General features: G+C 42.3%; 1 protein-coding gene across 1 annotated transcript in view; it reads right to left on the minus strand.

Moving 5' to 3' along the window:
* The window catches only part of LOC115171494 (synaptotagmin-C-like), a 34,210-nt gene extending 20,643 nt beyond the window's left edge, over nucleotides 1–13,567 (minus strand). Inside the window, exons 1-4 of the mRNA XM_029728374.1 lie at nucleotides 13,282–13,567; nucleotides 12,066–12,476; nucleotides 2,834–3,220; nucleotides 2,306–2,420 (exon numbers count right to left, since the gene is read on the minus strand). Coding sequence (XP_029584234.1) covers nucleotides 2,306–2,420; nucleotides 2,834–3,220; nucleotides 12,066–12,213 — 650 coding nt within the window. The 5' untranslated portion in view covers nucleotides 12,214–12,476; nucleotides 13,282–13,567. The remainder of the gene's footprint in view (nucleotides 1–2,305; nucleotides 2,421–2,833; nucleotides 3,221–12,065; nucleotides 12,477–13,281) is intronic.
* Nucleotides 13,568–17,512: the final 3,945 nt, after the last annotated feature.

Genomic DNA, 17,512 nt, shown 5'->3' on the forward strand with positions numbered 1-17,512 from the left:
CGTCTGGCCACTCAGATTGGTGGAGTGCTGCAGAGATGGTTTTCCTTTTGAAAGGTTCTCCCATCTCCAAAGGAGAACTCTGGAGCTCTATCAAAGTGACCACCGGGTTCTTAGTCACCTCCCTGACCAAGGCCCTTCTTCCCCAATTGCTCAGTTTGGCCAGGAGGCCAGCTCTAGGAAGAGTCTAGGTGGTTCCAAACTTCTTCCATTTAAAAATGATGGAGGCAACTGTGTTCCTGAGGACCTTCAATGCTGCAGAAATTATTTTGTACCATTCCTCAGATCTGTGCCTGGACACGGAGCTCTCGGAGCTCTACAGACAATTCCTTCGACCTCATGGTTTGGTTTTTGCTCTGACATGCACTGTCAACTGTGGGACCTTATATAGACAGGTGTGTGCCTTTCCAAATAATTTCCAATTAATTGAATTTACCACAGGTGGACTCTAATCAATTTGTAGAAACATCTCAAGGATGATCAATGGAAACAGGATGCACCTGATCTCAATTTCGAGTCTCATAGCAAAGAGTCTGAATACTTATGTAAATAAGGTATTTCTGTTTTTTATTTTGAATACATTTGCAAACATTTCTAAAAACCTGTTTTCGCTTTGTCATTATGGGGTATTGTGAGGGCAAAAAATGATTTAATACATTGTAGAATAAGGATGTAACATAACAACATGTGGAAAAAGTCAAGGGGTCTGAATACTTTCCAAAGGCACTGTATAAATATAGGACCCTGTCTTTCAAAGATAATTCGTAAAAATCCAAATAACTTCATAGATCTTCATTGTAAAGGGTTTAAACACAGTTTCCCATGCTTGTTCAATGAACCATAAACAATTCATGAACATGCACCTGTGGAACGGTCGTTAAGACACTAACAGCTTACAGACGGTAGGCAAGTAAGGTCACAGTTCTGAAAACTTAGGACACTAAAGAAGCCTTTCTACTGACTCTGAAAAATACCAAAAGAAAGATGCCCAGGGTCCCTGCTCATCTGCGTGAATGTGCCTTAGGCATGCTGCAAGGAAGCATGAGGACTGTAGATGTGGCCAGGGCAATAAATTGCAATGTCCGTACTGTGAGACGCCTAAGACAGCGCTACAGGGAGACAGGACGGACAGCTGATTGTCCTCGCAGTGGCAATGTGTAACAGCACCTGCACAGGATTGGTACATCCGAACATCACACCTGCTGGACAGGTACAGGATGGCAACAACAACTGCCCAAGTTACACCAGGAACGCACAATCCCTCCATCAGTGCTCAGACTGTCCGCAATAGGCTGAGAGAGGCTAGACTGAGGGCTTGTAGGCCTGTTGTAAGGCAGGTCCTCACCAGACATCACCGGCAACAAAGTCGCCTATGGGCACAAACACACCATCGCTAGACCAGACAGAACTGGCAAAAAGTGCAATTCACTGACGAGTCGCGGTTTGTCTCACCAGGGGTGATGGTCGGATTGCGTTTATCGTTGAAGGAATGAGCGTTACATCAAGGCCTGTACTCTGGAGCGGGATCGATTTGAGGGTCCGTCATGGTCTGGGGCGGTGTGTCACAGCATCATCGTACTGAGCTTGTTGTCAACGCGGGCAACGCTGTGCGTTACAGGGAAGACATCCTCCTCCCTCATGTGGTATCCTTCCTGCAGGCTCATCCTGACATGACCCTCCAGCATGACAATGCCACCAGCCATACTGCTCATTCTGTGCGTGATTTCCTTCATGACAGGAATGTTAGTGTTCTGCCATGGCCAGCGAAGAGCCCAGATCTCAATCCCATTGAGCACGTCTCTAGGTTGAGGGCTAGGGCCATTCCCCCTAGAAATGTCCGGGAACTTGCAGGTGCCTTGGTGGAAGAGTGGGGTAACATCTCACAGCAAGAACTGGCAAATCTGGTGCAGTCCATGAGGAGACGCACTGCAGTACTTCATGCAGCTGGTGACCACACCAGATACTGACTGTTACTTTTGATTTTGCCCCTCCCTTTGTTCAGGGACACATTATTCCATTTCTGTTAATCACATGTCTGTGGAACTTGTTCAGTTTATGTCTCAGTTGTTGAATCTTGTTATGTTCATACAAATATTTACACATGTTAAGTTTGCTGAAAATAAACGCAGTTGACAGTGAGAGGACGTTTCTTTTTTTTGCTGAGTTTATAGATAGATAGATATATCACATCCTGTATATTTTAATCAATCACACACAAATTCACTACATATACCATAACCTCTTTGTAATCACCGACACAGAGAACACACACAAACAAACAAGCACACACACACAGTACAGTACTGACCGTGCAGTGACCTGCTGCTGGGAGTGGGCGTTGGGCATGTCTTTGTGGGGTGGGGCGGCTCCCCCCTCAGTGGTGGGGGGCAACTCTGGAGACGTCTGGCTCAATTTAAGATTCCCTAGACCACAGACCAAAGAGAAAGGGATAGAGAGAAAGGACAATACAGAAAAAGGAGTGCAGAGTATAGAAGGGGGATAGAGAGAACAAAAGAGGTGTTTGTATAGAAAGTGAAGCTGGTTCTACTGTAAGAGATTGTTGTGTCTTATTTCTTCAGTTTATGGGGGGGTTGTAGTGCATTTAGCAATGTGCTGCACCATTTCAAGATGTGTTAATAATACTCTGGCTAGACATACCGTCAGTGGAGTTAAAATGTAATATAGTACAGAACATTTTGTAGATATAAATGTGATATGTTACTATAGTACAAGACTTAAAACATCGACCAAGGCATTATATGACGCAAACTCTGTACACATGCTATAATAATGCTACTTCAGTATCAGTGGGGTGAGATCAGGCGTTCCTTCTCACCAGCGTTGTTGGGGTAGGAGTCCATGTCCAGGTAGGAGTGTTCCTGGGTCTGTTCCGGGCCTCCCACCACGCCCCCCACCCCCTGGCCACTCTCCACCCCCACCAGGTCACAGAAGTGTGGGTGATGCTGCTGGGGCTGTGCCAGGGAGGGGTAGAGTGAGGAGTGGGACGCCTTCCTCTGCATGACAGGAGGTAGGAGGGAGGCCCCCCCACTGCCGCCCATCCCACCCACGCCCCCGGGCATCAGCCCCGATGTCAAACTCAGGCCCCCACCCTCCTTGTCTCGCCATGGCAACCAACAGAGCTTCCAGGAGACAAAGAGAGAGACTGAGAGAAGGACGATCCCGCAGAACGTCACGATCACAGACAACAGGCTGACAGAGATCTCTGGAGGACGAGAAGAGAGGGAAGGATGGAGAGAAGAGAGACAGAGACAGAGGGTGAGTTTGTTTCAGGCAATGATGGATGAAGACTCAATACTTCAACCTCATCATCTAAAATACCAAAAAGCCTCATGTCACATTAATCAGTATCCTTCACATAGTTTATTCTCTCAATTGGGGCGGCAGGGTAGCCTAGTGGTTAGAGCGTTGGATTGGTAACCGGAAGGTTCCAAGTTCAAATCCCCGAGCTGACAAGGTACAAATCTGTCGTTCTGCCCCTGAACAAGGCAGTTGTTGAAAATAAGAATATGTTCTTACCTGACTTACCTCCTTTTTCCACTCCTCATCAGAAATAGCCCCTATCAGCCCAAAATCCACTAAATCCCACATCATCAGAGCAGAGGGACAACACACTGTGAGCGTAATGTGATACGCCGCTTCAAATGCTAATATACCCATTTTGAATATGGCAGCTTAAACATAACAAACATTGGTGGACCGATAACACCACAATAAAAATACTAACACCCACAATGATATTTCCTGTGATGTGATTAGGCCTGTGCTTGTGGTTATGAGCTTTTAATTACTGACGGCTAAAATATTTTGTCTGAGGGGAAGAGGGGGGGGGGGGATGAGTCATCCTGGTGAGAAAAAAAACAAGTAAAAAAGCGCGGTTTCAGCACCAGTCTGGTGGACAGCTCCTCCAGCCCTTTCCAATACACAGACCAGAGGCCTGCCAATCACCTGAGGCCATTGTCTGGGTGTAGAGCGATCAGTGTTGGACCTGGAGAATGTCTCTCTTTATCTGTCTTTCTATCGCTCTCTCTCTTTTTGTCTGTCCGTCTCTCTATTTTTCCTTCCCCATCCCTCTCTTTCTATCACCCTCTATCTCTTTCTATCCCTCTTAATCTTTCTGTCTCTCGGTCTCCCCATCTTTCCTTCCCCCTCTCTCTCTCTCTTCCTATCTCCGTCTCTCTTTTTTGTGCATCTGTTTATCTGTCTTTCCTTCACCCTCTCCCTTCCTTTCCCTGGCTCTGTCTTTCCTCGATTCAATCCGAAGTGGCTTTGTGGGCATGACAAAGACACAAACATTGTTCAATCATTCAAAAGATATTGAAACTGTATCTATAACTCACTGACAACGAGACTGAGAGTAAATGAGTAAATGAGACAACAGCAGCCAGTGCGAGACACTCCTCTACCCCTAGGATGCATCTCCTGGAATTCTCTACACCTTCTGTCTCTCTCTCTCCATCTCTTCCCCCTTTCTTTAGTCTTCTCTCACATCCTCCATTGCTCTCCTTTTTCCATGCTGTCTTATTTTACCTCTCTCTCCTCCATCTCTCCCCCTATTCTCCTCTCTCTCTCCCTTCTTTTCTCTCCTTCTCCCGCCCTTTCTCCATCATTCTTCCCCTCCTCTTCTCTCTCTCCCTCCTCTTCCCCCTCTCCTCTCTCTCTCTCCCTCTCTCTCTCTCTCTCCTCTCGCTCACTGTGGTGAATTATTCATCAGTCTATGTATGACATTAATCAGCACTTGTTCAAAGGATATGATCAGAAAGAAAGAGGGAGAGGGGGAGAGAGAGAGCGAGAGAGAGAAAGAATGAGAGAGAGGTGGGAGGGCATTGATGTTATATCCTGCCTGTTTGGCCCTGTCCGGGGGTATCATCGGATGGGGCCACAGTGTCTTCTGATCCCTCCTGTCTCAGCCTCCAGTATTTATGCTGCAGTAGTTTATGTGTCGGGGGCTAGGGTCAGTCTGTTACATCTGGAGTATTCTCTTGTCTTATCCGGTGTCCTGTGTGAATGTAAATATGCTCTCTCTAATTCTCTCTTTCTCTCTTTCTTTCTTTCTCTCGGAGGACCTGAGCCCTAGGACCATGCCTCAGGACTACCTGGCATGATGACTCCTTGCTGTCCCCAGTCCACCTGGCCATGCTGCTGCTCCAGTTTCAACTGTTCTGCCTGCGGCTACGGAACCCTGACCTGTTCACCGGACGTGCTTGTTGCACCCTCGACAATTACTATGATTATTATTATTTGACCATGCTGGTCATTTACGAACATTTTAACATCTTGACCATGTTCTGTTATAATATCCACCCGGCACAGCCAGAAGAGGACTGGCCACCGCTCATAGCCTGGTTCCTCTCTAGGTTTCTTCCTAGGTTTTTGGCCTTTCTCAGGAGTTTTTCCTAGGGAGTTTTTCCCAGCCACCGTGCTTCTTTCACATGCATTGCTTGCTGTTTGGGGTTTTAGGCTGGGTTTCTGTACAGCACTTTGAGATTTCAGCTGATGTACGAAGGGCTATATAAATAAATTTGATTTGATTTGATGTATCACTGTGGAGAACATGACACAGATGGAGAGAGAGAGAGAGAGAGAAAGGGGAGAGGAGCCCTAAGGGAGAGAAGAGAGGTGGAACGAAAGAGATGGTGGGAAAGAAAATGAGCGGGGGGAACGAGAAAGGAAAAAGGGAAGAAGAGATGAGGGAATAGGTGTAGAGCATGATAAGAGAGAGAGGGAGATTCTGAGAGAAGAGAGGGGGGGAGGAGAGGAGAGAGGCTGTAGGGGCGGGCCAGATAGAGATAGATTGGTAACCATGTTAAAACAGACATATTGGCTGACTGGTCACATTCAGCCTCTCCATCTACACCTCTAGTCCACCCAGAAGGATACAGCCAGGTTAATATAGTCACCATCCACCAACATGCCACGCCACAGAAGAAAACAAAAAGAGATAATGATGGAGAGAGAAAGAACGAGAGAATGAATGATGGAGAGAGATGGAGGACAAACAAGGCAACAAGGATTTAGAGAGAGAACTAAAGAGGGGAGGGGTTTAGGACGGTAGAGAGAGAATAACAGTGTGTGTGTGTGTGTGTCTCTACATGCGTGTGTTTGTGCATGTTTGTGTGTGTGTATGGCAGCTCAGGGGGCATAGATAAGACAGGGCTGTGATCAAGCGTGTGTGGGGGGGGGACTGTCAGGTGGAAAACGTTGCTTATTCATTAGTCTTTCAGGAGGTCAGGTGCTCAATACTGATCCCCATAGGTTAGTCCTAATCCACACAGCCTAACCGTTAACGTGTGTGTGTGTGTGTGTGTGTGTGTGTGTGTGTGTGTGTGTGTGTGTGTGTGTGTGTGAGATGGGTAGCTTGGCGGAGGCAGGTGGGGGTGAAACCCAGCATGGGGCAGATTGACACCAGCTGTCAATCAGTAAGTGATGTATCCGACTGGGAGTTTTTCAGGCAGAACATCAAACAGCTCACACCCACCCTGCTTACACAAGCCATTGATTGACAGACAGGCGACGGATGGCGGATCCTGTACTGCCCAGAGGCCCTTGCTTTGGTTTCTCACGTCATTACCCAGAGGCTAGCCGCTAACGCCTCCCACCAAACCCACTGCCTGATGACATCCTGCACTGTGTCACACAAATCTCTAGGTGCTCCATGCAGCAGATCCAGCCTAATCTACACTACAGCACACTGATCCACACGCATCCCCTCTAATCTCCACTACTGCACATTTCTGCCACCGCTCCAAAACCTCTCCATGAGAATCCACACAGGACCAAAATGCTGCTGGGACTGCAGCTAGCTAGCTCCACCACTCATCCACTCTGCTGTCTAGAATTCATTCAAAGGGATCTGGGACGATGCTCCATATTTACAATTAGCCAGGTTGGGATTGCACTTGGACTCTGGTTCGCCCTATAAACAGAGGGCTGGACCTTCGTTATCAATTTGGAAATGTCTCATTAATATTTAAAGGTTTTCTGGAGGTGCCCTGATTAGCTGTGGGAGGGCTAGCCAGCCCCTCAGGGCAACCCTGGCATCGCAACCCAGATAATAACTCTTCTTCAGGATATTCTGCTCTATCCCACAATACACATTACTATGGCCGGGAGTTTTTCCTGGGATTTTTTCCTGCTAATGTCACTTGGACAGAAAAACCTCCATGTCCTATACAGTGAGGGAAGAAAGTATTTGATCCCCTGCTGATTTTGTACGTTTGCCCACTGACAAAGAAATGATCAGTCTATAATTTTAATGGTAGGTTTATTTGAACAGTGAGAGACAGAATAACAACAAAAAAATCCAGAAAAACGCATGTCAAAAATGTTATAAAATGATTTGCATTTTAATGAGGGAAATAAGTATTTGACCCCTCTGCAAAACATGACTTAGTACTTGGTGGCAAAACCCTTGTTGGCAATCACAGAGGTCAGACGTTTCTTGTAGTTGGCCACCAGGTTTGCACACATCTCAGGAGGGATTTTTTCCCACACCTCTTTGCAGATCTTCTCCAAGTCATTAAGGTTTAAGGTGTACATGGTGTCATTAAGGTTTAAGGTGTACACAGATTTTATATGGGATTAAGGTCCGGAGACTGGCTAGGCCACTCCAGGACCTTAATGTGCTTCTTCTTGAGCCACTCCTTTGTTGCCTTGGCCGTGTGTTTTGGGTCATTGTCATGCTGGAATACCCATCCACGACCCATTTTCAATGCCCAGGCTGAGGGAAGGAGGTTCTCACCCAAGATTTGACAGTACATGGCCCTGTCAATCGTCCCTTTGATGCGGTGAAGTTGTCCTGTCCCCTTAGCAGAAAAACATCCCCAAAACATAATGTTTCCACCTCCATGTTTGATGGTGGGGATGGTATTCTTGGGGTCATAGGCAGCATTCCTCCTCTTCCAAACATGACGAGTTGAGTTGATGCCAAAGAGCTCCATTTTGGTCTCATCTGACCACAACACTTTCACCCAGTTGTCCTCTGAATCATTCAGATGTTCATTGGCAAACTTCAGACGGGCATGTATATGTGCTTTCTTGAGCAGGGGGACCTTGCGGGCGCTGCAGGATTTCAGTCCTTCACGGCGTAGTGTGTTACCAATTGTTTTCTTGGTGACTATGGTCCCAGCTGCCTTGAGATCATTGACAAGATCCTCCCGTGTAGTTCCGGGCTGATTCCTCACCGTTCTCATGATCATTGCAACTCCACGAGGTGAGATCTTGCATGGAGCCCCAGGCCGAGGGAGATTGACAGTTCTTTTGTGTTTCTTCCTTTTGTGAATAATCGCACCAACTCTTGTCACCTTCTCACCAAGCTGCTTGGCGATGGTCTTGTAGCCCATTCCAGCCTTGTGTAGGTCTACAATCTTGTCCCTGACATCCTTGGAGAGCTCTTTGGTCTTGGTCATGGTGGAGAGTTTGGAATCGGATTGATTGATTGCTTCTGTGGACAGGTGTCTTTTATACAGGTAACAAACTGAGATTAGGAGCACTCCCTTTAAGAGTGTGTCCCTAATCTCAGCTTGTTACCTGTATAAAAGACACCTGGGAGCCAGAAATCTTTCTGATTGAGAGGGGGTCAAATACTTATTTCCCTCATTAAAATGCAAATCAATTTATAACATTTTTGACATGCGTTTTTCTGGATTTTGTTGTTATTCTGTCTCACTGTTCAAATAAACCTACCATTAAAATTATAGACTGATCATTTCTTTGTAAGTGGGCAAACGCACAAAATCAGCAGGGGATCAAATATTTTTTTCCTTCACTGTAAATGGCTAATTGTTCCTGTATGTTACTGTGTTGTTAATGATTCATGTATGTTAGTGTGTTGATAATGATTCCTATATGTTATTGTATGTTACTGTGTTGTTAATGATTCCTGTATGTTACTGTATGTTACTGTGTGTTAATGATTCCTGTATGTTACTGTATGTTACTGTATGTTACTGTATGTTAATGATTCCTGTATTTTACTGTATGTTACTGTGTATTCATGATTTATGTATGTTACTGTGTTTTTAATGATTCCTTTATGTTACTGCATGTTACTGTGTTGTTAATGATTCCTGTATGTTACTGTATGTTAGTGTGTTGTTAATGATTCCAGTATGTTACTATGTGTTACTGTATGTTACTGTGTTGTTAATGATTCATGTATGTTACTGTATGTTAGTGTGTTGTTAATGATTCCTGTATGTTACTGTATGTTACTGTATGTTAGTGTGTTGTTAATGATTCCTGTATGTTACTGTATGTTACTGTATGTTAGTGTGTTGTTAATGATTCCTGTATGTTACTGTGTGTTACTGTGTGTTAGTGTGTTGTTAATGATTCCTGTATGTTACTGTGTGTTAGTGTGTTGTTAATGATTCCTGTATGTTACTGTGTTGTTAATGATTCATGTATGTTACTGTGTTGTTAATGATTCCTGTATGTTACTGTATGTTACTGTGTGTTAGTGTGTCGTTAATGATTCCTGTATGTTACTGTGTGTTAGTGTGTCGTTAATGATTCCTGTATGTTACTGTATGTTAGTGTGTTGTTAATGATTCCTGTATGTTACTGTATGTTAGTGTGTTGTTAATGATTCCTGTATGTTACTGTATGTTAGTGTGTTGTTAATGATTCCTGTATGTTACTGTATGTTACTGTATGTTAGTGTGTTGTTAATGATTCCTGTATATTACTGTATGTTACTGTGTGTTAGTGTGTTGTTAATGATTCCTGTATGTTACTGTATGTTACTGTATGTTAGTGTGTTGTTAATGATTCCTGTATGTTACTGTGTGTTAGTGTGTTGTTAATGATTCCTGTATGTTACTGTGTGTTAGTGTGTTGTTAATGATTCCTGTATGATACTGTATGTTACTGTATGTTAGTGTGTTGTTAATGATTCCTGTATGTTACTGTATGTTAGTGTATGTTAGTGTGTTGTTAATGATTCCTGTATGTTACTGTATGTTAGTGTGTTGTTAATGATTCCTGTATGTTACTGTATGTTACTGTATGTTAGTGTGTTGTTAATGATTCCTGTATATTACTGTATGTTACTGTGTGTTAGTGTGTTGTTAATGATTCCTGTATGTTACTGTATGTTACTGTATGTTAGTGTGTTGTTAATGATTCCTGTATGTTACTGTATGTTACTGTATGTTACTGTGTTGTTAATGATTCCTGTATGTTACTGTATGTTACTGTGTGTTAGTGTGTTGTTAATGATTCCTGTATGTTACTGTATGTTACTGTATGTTAGTGTGTTGTTAATGATTCCTGTATGTTACTGTATGTTACTGTATGTTAGTGTGTTGTTAATGATTCCTGTATGTTACTGTATGTTAGTGTGTTGTTAATGATTACTGTATGTTACTGTGTGTTAGTGTGTTGTTAATGATTCCTGTATGTTACTGTATGTTACTGTATGTTAGTGTGTTGTTAATGATTCCTGTATGTTACTGTATGTTACTGTATGTTAGTGTGTTGTTAATGATTCCTGTATGTTACTGTATGTTAGTGTGTTGTTAATGATTCCTGTATGTTACTGTATGTTACTGTATGTTAGTGTGTTGTTAATGATTCCTGTATGTTACTGTATGTTAGTGTGTTGTTAATGATTACTGTATGTTACTGTATGTTACTGTATGTTAGTGTGTTGTTAATGATTCCTGTATGTTACTGTATGTTAGTGTGTTGTTAATGATTACTGTATGTTACTGTATGTTACTGTATGTTAGTGTGTTGTTAATGATTCCTGTATGTTACTGTATGTTAGTGTGTTGTTAATGATTCCTGTATGTTACTGTGTGTTAGTGTGTTGTTAATGATTACTGTATGTTACTGTATGTTAGTGTGTTGTTAATGATTCCTGTATGTTACTGTGTGTTAGTGTGTTGTTAATGATTCCTGTATGTTACTGTATGTTAGTGTGTTGTTAATGATTCCTGTATGTTACTGTATGTTACTGTATGTTACTATGTGTTAGTGTGTTGTTAATGATTCCTGTATGTTACTGTGTGTTAGTGTGTTGTTAATGATTCCTGTATGTTACTGTATGTTACTGTATGTTAGTGTGTTGTTAATGATTCCTGTATGTTACTGTATGTTACTGTATGTTAGTGTGTTGTTAATGATTCCTGTATGTTACTATGTGTTAGTGTGTTGTTAATGATTCCTGTATGTTACTGTATGTTAGTGTGTTGTTAATTATTCCTGTATGTTACTGTATGTTACTGTATGTTAGTGTGTTGTTAATGATTCCTGTATGTTACTGTATGTTAGTGTGTTGTTAATGATTCCTGTATGTTACTGTATGTTAGTGTGTTGTTAATTATTCCTGTATGTTACTGTATGTTACTGTATGTTACTGTATGTTAGTGTGTTGTTAATGATTCCTGTATGTTACTGTATGTTAGTGTGTCGTTAATGATTCCTGTATGTTACTGTATGTTAGTGTGTTGTTAATGATTACTGTATGTTACTGTGTTGTTAATGATTCCTGTATGTTACTGTATGTTAGTGTGTTGTTAATGATTCCTGTATGTTACTGTGTGTTAGTGTGTTGTTAATGATTCCTGTATGTTACTGTATGTTAGTGTGTTGTTAATGATTCCTGTATGTTACTGTATGTTAGTGTGTTGTTAATGATTCCTGTATGTTACTGTATGTTAGTGTGTTGTTAATGATTCCTGTATGTTACTGTATGTTAGTGTGTTGTTAATGATTCCTGTATGTTACTGTATGTTAGTGTGTTGTTAATGATTCCTGTATGTTACTGTATGTTACTGTATGTTAGTGTGTTGTTAATGATTCCTGTATGTTACTGTATGTTAGTGTGTTGTTAATGATTCCTGTATGTTACTGTATGTTACTGTATGTTAGTGTGTTGTTAATGATTCCTGTATGTTACTGTATGTTACTGTATGTTAGTGTGTTGTTAATGATTACTGTATGTTACTGTGTGTTAGTGTGTTGTTAATGATTACTGTATGTTACTGTATGTTAGTGTGTTGTTAATGATTCCTGTATGTTACTGTATGTTACTATGTTGTTACCTGTTTCGTGCTGCTGTCCCCTCATCATGTAGACGAAGTCTCGGCATCTGGCTTCATGGCTGTCCTTCGCTGAGGAGTGTAAGCACAACTCCTCCACCAGAGTGAGGGCCTTCTTACACAGGTGGTCTTCATCCCAGTCCCCCGACATCCTCCAATCCGCATTGCACTCCCACCCGCAGTCAACCAATCACAGCACAGCCCTCGCCGCCCTCACCAAACGGACAGCACCTGGGTGAGAAGAGGTTCGATCCGGCCACGTTCCTTGGAGGGTCTGGAGAAATGAGTGGCCCAATCTAGGAATAAGGGGAGGGGCTCTGTCAGGCGCTGTGTACTTAGGCGGAGTCTAGCAGAGACCCTCCATGACTGACACGCCCATAAATGTGTGAGCCAAACCCACTCCTTTGGCTTTTCCTGAGAGGAATGAAAGGAAAAGATTAGGAAAAAGAAGATGAAAGACGATGTATAAATAGGTACTGTTATCATTGTAACAATTGGTGACAGATTTTCATGCAAATATTCTCAAATCTACATTAAACAATATGTGCATTTTCCCACCAGAGGTGAGTTTCCATCAAACTCACCCATTGTGGATAAAAGTCTGTGTGTGATAAAAATCACTTTTGTGGTTAAGTTCCCATGCACCGGATAAAACATATAAGTTAAATGGGGTACCGATGGTTTTGTCACAAAAACTGTTGCGATAAATAGCGAACTTGGCCAATCTGGTTTTGGCGCATGCTCTCTAGACAAGATTCACTGATATGATAATTGGCAGCCAAGCACCGATCATCATATCCCCAGAATTCAAATAATAGCCTACCCTCGATATTTATCTTCTTGGAAATTTGCATGATCACCGTGCACTTAACCACCACGTGAAGTTCATGATCTGGCTGTAAACCTTTCCTGCTCTTCCACGTCGTGGTGGGTCATCGTGTGGCTCCAAGTTTAATTTCCATATGATGGTTATTATATCAATATTTGCGCATGAAGGCGTTCACGTTAGCATTTCTCAGATAACTAATTTTACAGACACAAAAAGATCCCAACATGTCGAATGAACAAATTGTCTGTCGGCATTTATGAATTTGAACAGACATTTCCTGTTTTCATCAGCCTTGACTTTTTTTATATGTCAGGTAATTCATCCGCGTTTAATGGTTGGATGGAAACCTGGTTTATGGTACATTTTTATTTCTGTTTTATGTCAACATACCTGTATTAGAGTTGTTTGTAAAGTCTAGGAGTCCCTGTCATGTTTGAAATGTCTTCTCCACCAAGATACAGTTGAACAACACTTGGTTATGCTTCCAACAAATTCATAACCTTAGTTTGTGTTCTTCTTTTTCTAATGTCACAGAGATAGGGATAGCTCTAACAGCATTTAGAGCCCGGTTTGGCTCTGGGTAATGTAGTTCCAAGCGGATTCAATGAAATGCAGTAGTTTTCCTGGTTTTCCTCCAACCTAGATTCATAGAATGTCTTATAAATGGCTCCAACATCACCTGAAAGACAATGACAACACATTACTGAATGAGGTCAAGAACAAAATCCACAGAGATTGTGATAGAGATTGTATTACAATGGTTACACAAGGGTATTACATTGAATTTATCTCTTGTTGTTTAGATGCTCTTAGTAGTGCACAGAATATAAAATCCCAGGACTATTAGTGTTTCAGTGCACATACAGATAGACGTTGTCCTCATTGTCCTTTTGTCAGAGATCTCTATTTCCAGAGCTCCTTAACATTCTCCCTTTGTTTTGAACTCATTCTGTCTCCAAAAAGCAGGTCAATGCCCCAACTTTCTCTTTCTCTATAGCTCTCTCCTTTCTCACAGTCTGTGTGTCCGCAGGGATATATGGTAGAAATATGTCTAAAAATACATACATTAATGAATGTCTACATTCACAGTAATAGCTGGCATACTGTAATCACATCTGGCGAATAAGATTTCTCATCAGTGAGGGGTCTGCTGCCAGAACGTCCAACGAGATGTCTTATTAGCGCGAGGTAGGCCCACTTGTCCAATGAGAACCCTGTTCGGCCAAAGGAACATCTATTTATCATTTGATGATTGTGGTTCTGTGAAATGTCAGCATCAGTCTTTGTGCAGTGACTGGCAACCTCCCTAGCAAAGTGTTGCTTATATGTGCATCTATCTCCCTGGCCATCAATCCATCAATCCATCACAGCATTAAGAAGAGACACATTTCAATCAGGACAAGACTCAGGACAGGACATGTTGGTGCCATTTCTCCTTCCTCATCTCTCTCTCTCTCTCTCTCTCTCTCTCTCACTCACTCTCAAACACACTCTTTCTCTATATCTGAAAACTTCTGATAGGCATATTAGGCCTGTCAATTCGTCTGAATCAGGTTCAGAAAGGAAACTCAGACTAAACAAGGTCCATTTATCTGTCCATCTCAGCTCGCTCCATTGTAAAAAATGAGTCTGAGATTAGCGTATTAAAACGCTACCCCCAACCCAACACCCTAGTCTGTATCCCCGCTCCACTCCCCTCCATCCAGACTGAGATAGTAAATATTTCTGAGTGTGACTTTAAAACCCAGCATATCTCAATCTGAGGAATGGCTGTCTGGCACCAAACTGGTCCTCTCAAATGCCAGCAAGAACATCAGGGGGAGGCAGGAAAAGAGACGGGGAGAGAAAGAGAATGTGTAGGGATGTGTATGTGAGAGAGAATGAGATGGTATGAGAAAGAGGGGAGAGAAAGGAGCGATATGGACATTAGATGAAAGGAGGGAGAGGAGGAGATGAAAGGTAAGTAGAAAGGAATGGAAAACTGTGGAACAGGAGGCAGTGTTGGTGACATAGCATCAATAGTAATCAAGGTCTGGCTGTGCAATTTACTACAAGCTAAATATTTACAGAGCCTCATTATTTACTGATAAATATGCCTTCAGACACGTACAGACTCATCTCTCCCTCCATACAACACCCTATACTGAGACGCTCACAGCCACAAAGGAACACAAACCTCCCACAGACATTCCATTGACTGCTGCCCTGTTTTAAATCAATAACCTTGGGCAACCAATACACTAACAGAGACCGGTCAACCAGGAAGGTCACTGTCCAATCGCACTACAGCGACTGGACAGCTGGGAAGGTAATTGTCTAATCACACTACAGAGACTGGAAAACCAAAGACGTGCTCTGTCCAATCACAATAGACAGACTAGGCAACCAGGAAGGTCACTGTCCAATCAAACAACAGAGAATAGGTAAGCGGTGTGAGGTCACTGTCCAATCACAAAATAGTGGCTGCATTGCAAGTAAATTCACTGCTCAAACACCCAACATGGACTGGGGAACCAGGAAGGTCACGTTCCAATCACAAAACATTAATCTGGCAACAGTAAGGTCACTGTCCAATCATGTAGCAGAGAGCTGCCAGGCGCCCACTAAGGTCAGAGACGGATGACCAAGGCTACTGCCCAATCTTATGGCAAGAAACAGATGGTTAGTAATGTCACTGTCCAATCAGAGACCCCCTCCAGCTAAACACATTTAACATGTGATGAATGATGTTGACTGAAAGTGCCCCTAAGCACTGGTTTTAGGCCAGATGTTTCTTTGGGTCTATAATGGGTGAGGCTTGTATTTGTTTGGGACAACTGATTCTGGGCATGCTCTCAGGGGCCTTCTCTCTCTGGAGTGTGATGAATCTCTGGGGTTGTGCCAGTTTGTCAAGAAAAGCCGAAAAGGCAGAAGAGGAGGAGAGGAGTGAATGTGTGAATTGTGACACATTGAAATCCAAAAAGTGCGTATTTCACACACAGGGGATCATAGGAGAGGAGCGTAAATCTCAGCTCATTCACTGGATTTCCTCTTCAAAGGAAGGCATCACACCTGAGCCTGATACAGTATGTCTCTCATACAGAATACGTTCAACATCACAGCTTTGCATTATGTCAAAACTAGTATAATATCACACTACCTGCTGTGTAGCGACCATTATGCAGAGATTATGGTAACGTCAGCACGTCCTTTGAAATATTCCACTTTATTTCACATCAGACGTCACTCTTTCTTGAGGGACTTCACTTTTCATTTCACCGCAACAGAAGCGGTGAATTCGACCAAAGGGCTAAGCAGTTTGGATTAACTTCAGAGTTCAATCAAACATTTGGATGGGTTTAGAGGATTTCATCGTCTCCTCAAATGCACGGCTGACTTTCACGCTACAGGCTCAGCAACTGTTACCTTTTAACAGAATTGCTTTGCTATTCGAAGTAACGCTCTGTCTGAAAAACGACAACCTATGTGTTTGAGTGAGAGAAAATATAAATTAGCAAAGACAGGTTGTGTGAAAATATGCACGATGCAAAAAGAGACAAAGAGAGGTAATCCATGAGGTACAGCTAATGGGATGTTTCAGCAGCATCTCAATGATGCTGATGGGATAATTTTCTATTAACTCCCTCTTCTTTTTGGTTTCTTGTATCTGTAGAGTCATCTCAAATCTACCTCTCATTATTTTCAGGAATGTTTTGGTTTCTTGTATCTGTAGAGTCATCTCAAATCTACCTCTCATTATTTTCAGGAATGTTTTGGTTTCTTGTATCTGTAGAGTCATCTCAAATCTACCTCTCATTATTTTCAGGAATGTTTTGGTTTCTTTTACCTGTAGAGTCATCTCAAATCAACCTCTCATTATTTTCAGGAATGTTTTGGTTTCTTGTATCTGTAGAGTCATCTCAAATCTACCTCTCATTATTTTCAGGAATGTTTTGGTTTCTTGTATCTGTAGAGTCATCTCAAATCTACCTCTCATTATTTTCAGGAATGTTTTGGTTTCTTGTATCTGTAGAGTCATCTCAAATCTACCTCTCATTATTTTCAGGAATGTTTTGGTTTCTTTTACCTGTAGAGTCATCTCAAATCTACCTCTCATTATTTTCAGGAATGTTTTGGTTTCTTTTACCTGTAGAGTCATCTTAAATCTACCTCTCATTATTTTCAGGAATGTTTTGGTTTCTTGTATCTGTAGAGTCATCTCAAATCTTCCTCTCATTATTTTCAGTAACGTTTTGTTTTCTCCTGAGGAAAGATTACCTATTATGATGTTACACATCTAGTAGCTTAAAAAGCAACAGGATATTCCACCGTATGCAGAGAGTTTGATTAATTTTACAAAATGCATTTTCATAACAATATGATTGTATAGTTTTCTATTTCACTACCTCACTTTAAAAAGCAGAGCTTGGTTCTCTTCTCTTGAGCTCTTTAGTATCCTGCCCTCCTCTACTCTACCATCCTCTACTCTACTCTACCATCCTCTCCTCTACTCTACCATCCTCTCCTCTACTCTACCATCCTCTCCTCTACTCTACTCTACTCTACCATCCTCTCCTCTACTCTACCATCCTCTCCTCTACTCTACCATCCTCTCCTCTACTCTACCACCTCTCTGTAACTA

The sequence above is a fragment of the Salmo trutta genome, chromosome 32 (assembly GCF_901001165.1).
Source record: "Salmo trutta chromosome 32, fSalTru1.1, whole genome shotgun sequence".
NCBI classification, from domain to species: Eukaryota; Metazoa; Chordata; class Actinopteri; order Salmoniformes; family Salmonidae; genus Salmo; species Salmo trutta.